Raw genomic sequence first — 3,627 nt, 5'->3', positions numbered from 1 at the left:
GGCTGTTGACTATGAAAGTTATGTAGGGTGAGTACCCACTCCATGGGATTAACAAAAGAAAGAGAAAAGAATAAGGGATAAAAAAGAGAAAAATAAAGAAGGAAGTAAAAATAAGGAAGGGAGGGAAAGGGAAGGGATTGAGAAAGAGCAGAGCGAGAGCGAGAGCTCCCAGTAATGATGACAGGGTCAAAACACAGCTTTCATGGGAGTTCATACTGCTGAATGGAGAAGGGCACTGTTAATCAAGGAGGCAACGTAGGACAGGGCATCTGCTACACAGAATTGACAAAACATTATCATCGTCAACAACCAAAAAACGGGTAAGAAAATAAAAACAAAGGAAAACAGAACCAAAAAACCATTACCAACTAGCTGATTCTGACTCAGAGTGCTAGAGCAGATAATGGAGTTAGCCTGATGCTAATCAAATACTCAAAAGTGTGGCACGATTGGGATCTAGATAGCTAAAAACTAAAATGCATCAGTGCACCACCTAGCAGTAAAATTCCCTTTAAACTTGGTCAATATGTTTAGGCAAAAAAATCCATCTGGGCACCAAGAACATTTTGATAAATAATGAAGCTTGAGACCTAAGGGCAGTGGTTCTCAACCTGTGGGTTGCAACCCCTTTGGGGGTCAAACAACTAAGACCATCGGAAAACACATATTCCCAATGGTCTTAGGAACCTAGACATAGCTCCTCTATCCTTCTTCAGGCGGGTCCGCCCACATGCAGATATGCCCACATACGAGTACCCGGTGTGAAGACTGTTACCCATGCTACACCATGCTTCAAGACAAAATTTCATTTATTTGTAAGTGAAATAAATATTTCACAATATATAATTATATATTATTTTGTGATTAATCACTATGCTTTAATGTTCAATTTCTAACAATGAAAATACATCCTGCATATCAGATTATTACATTATGATTCATAACAGTAGCAAAATTACAATTATGAAGTAGCAATGAATATAATTTTATGGCTGGGGGGTCACCACAACACGAGGAACTGTATGAAAGGGTCACGGCACTAGGAAGGTTGACGACCACTGCCTTAGGGAGTGAAAGGTTCAAGGATGTCTTCTGTTCCTCAGTGAACCTTGCCCCCTTTGTTTCCTTAATTGAAGACTTTTGTTCATTGTAACAAACTTCTTAAACATTCCCTTGAGGTTGCTACGTAGTTCAGAGTATATGAATTACTTGGTTTTCACTGAAAATTAAAGCAGTCTTGAAAGTAGCAAACCTCATGGTTGCCTCTTGTGAAACACTTGCAGAAATAAATGTAGAAAATCTCAATTAACCTGGTCTCTCTCTTAGGCTAGACCAGTGCCAGGCATCCCAGACCTTATATGCTGGCAACAATAGGGGTTCTGAGACTGTCAGTCTTACTGGGAGCAGCTAACCTTATTTTTCTCTGTCACAGCTGCTGGTGGATTTGAACTGCCACTCTTGCTGTGAGCAGTCCAGTGTTTACCTGACAGTGCCATGAGGGTTTCTAAAGGAATAGAAGTTAATAATACACAAAAGGGGAAAAAAAGAAAATAGCAAAAAGGGATGGTGGTAAGAGTAAAATACTAAGGGGGAAAAGTGGTACAGCCCTGGTTGATGGGGAAGGGAGGGTGCAGTAGGTTTGACCGGCCACTGAGTGGGCAGTGGTGAGGGGGCTGCCTCTTGATATTGGTAGGTTTTGCGAGGTAAGGGAGAAGATAGATCACACTTCTTTGGTGGCCAGTCACTGATGTGGGTGCTGGTACAGTCCTGGGTGAGTGGAACCAGTAATCTGCTTCCTGCTTCGGTTGAAATCCTGCTTGCAATAACTCAAAATGACTGCACTGGGTCAGTTGGCAGTTTAGTGATTCCTCCTTGTTTGCTGTTTTTGTTCATTTTCTTCCTTTCATCCGTATTTGAGATAATTTATCTTTTCCTTTGAAGTTCTAAGTTCCAGGATTGCCATTCATATCTTGTTCATTTGGTGTCTTGAGTCGTTGTTGTAGAGAGTCTAGATAGTGTATCAGCCTAGTCTGTGATCTTAGATTTCTGTTCCTTGGCTGTAATCTTTAAAAAAAAAATCATTTTATTGGGGGATCATACAGCTCTTATTCACAATCGATACATACACCCATTGGGACAAGCACATTTTTACTGGAAATATCCTTAGGTGGCCCAAATGCTTTATGCTTAACTGCTAACCAGAAATTGGTGATTCTTGGAAGAAAAGTCTTGGCAATCTATTGATTATAGCTGCACAAACTTTTGGAACAATTCGATTCTATAACATATGTATTGCCATGAACGAGAGTTGACTTTATACCAACTGACAACAATTTTAACAGAAGTAGATCTTTAGGCTTCTCTTCCTTGGTATTTCTGGGTGAATTTGAATTACCAGCATTTAGGTTAGTTGTCAATTGCAAATAATTTTCTCCACCTGGGCGTCATCTGTAATTGTGATTACTAATCATTAATCCAACCAGAATAAAAGTGACAAAAAATGAGAAGCATTCTGAAAAGAACAGCGGCTAGGCTAGAGTGTTGTATTTTCACATATTTAATAAATGTAGTGAGACTTCTAAGAGTGCCCAACTGAAACATTTTCTTGAAATTAGCCCAGGATAGGAATGAAAGGGTCTTGCACATACTTAATCCATGATCCTGTTCATCTTGGTCTCCTTCTCTTTTTTTCCTGCAGTTCCCACTAAGATGCATAATGATGATGTAGATGTGGCTTAAAATGATCATTGGTGGTGGTAAGACTGGCCGGTCATGAAACGTCATAATCAGCTGGTACCTCTGAAATTTCCACACTTGGTTAGATATTGACTTTACTTCAAAGAAGGTATTGCTTTAAAAAGAAGAGATTTTTAGTGTTACTTATATTACTTTAACTTGTGATTTCTCAGAAAAAATTAATTCATATTGAAATGAAAATATAAAGATGACTTTTAGTGTCACTGATTCCTTGGCTACTCATTCTATTTATTAATATAAATGTGGATTAGCTACACTCAACTATGAAATTAAAAATTAAATATCTTTAAGATGGGTACAGATGGTTTGAAAAAATACAGATTCATGTGCACAGGAAATTTTATTTCATATAAATGAAATATGCATATATTTATGCATATAAAGAATGAGCTCGTTAACTAAACCTTTTCATGTATTTAAACTTTATATCCAATCAAACTGCTTTTGTGTCTCTGAACTGCTTGCTTATGAAACAGATTTGACCAAATGTGTATTATTTCAGACTTTAGGTAGGATATAAGCTTTGCCTTATTTTAGTTTCCAACAGAGGGCAGTGTAAGTTAGAAATAGAAAACTGATCAAGTTTGTTGTTTACTGACATTTAATCCAAACCAAACCAACTGTAGTCAAGTTGATTCCAACTCATAGCAATCCTGTAGGACATGGTAGAACTTCCCTGTGTTTCCAGTACTATAATCTTTATGGAAGCAGATTACATCTTTCTCCCATGTAACTGGAGAGTTTGAACTGTGGACCTTTCAGTTAACATCTATTGCACTAGCAGGGATTCTTATACTAACACCCGAGACCTTGAGTGGCGAAACAGGGAGGGTAAAGGGAGAATGGGTAGGAAAGAGGGAACCGATTACA

The 3,627-nt window shown here is 38.2% G+C and overlaps 1 protein-coding gene across 1 annotated transcript in view; it reads right to left on the bottom strand.

Moving 5' to 3' along the window:
• The window catches only part of TRPM1 (transient receptor potential cation channel subfamily M member 1), a 166,498-nt gene that overhangs the window by 22,772 nt on the left and 140,099 nt on the right, over positions 1 to 3,627 (bottom strand). Inside the window, exon 25 of the mRNA XM_030884308.2 lies at positions 2,649 to 2,851. Coding sequence (XP_030740168.2) covers positions 2,649 to 2,851 — 203 coding nt within the window. The remainder of the gene's footprint in view (positions 1 to 2,648; positions 2,852 to 3,627) is intronic.

Source organism: Echinops telfairi, unplaced genomic scaffold (assembly GCF_000313985.2).
Source record: "Echinops telfairi isolate 266 unplaced genomic scaffold, ASM31398v2 ScPeMD7_7475;HRSCAF=8513, whole genome shotgun sequence".
Lineage (NCBI taxonomy): Eukaryota > Metazoa > Chordata > Mammalia > Afrosoricida > Tenrecidae > Echinops > Echinops telfairi.
Note: the sequence above shows the minus strand (reverse complement) of the source record. Positions and strands in the feature narration are given on the sequence as shown.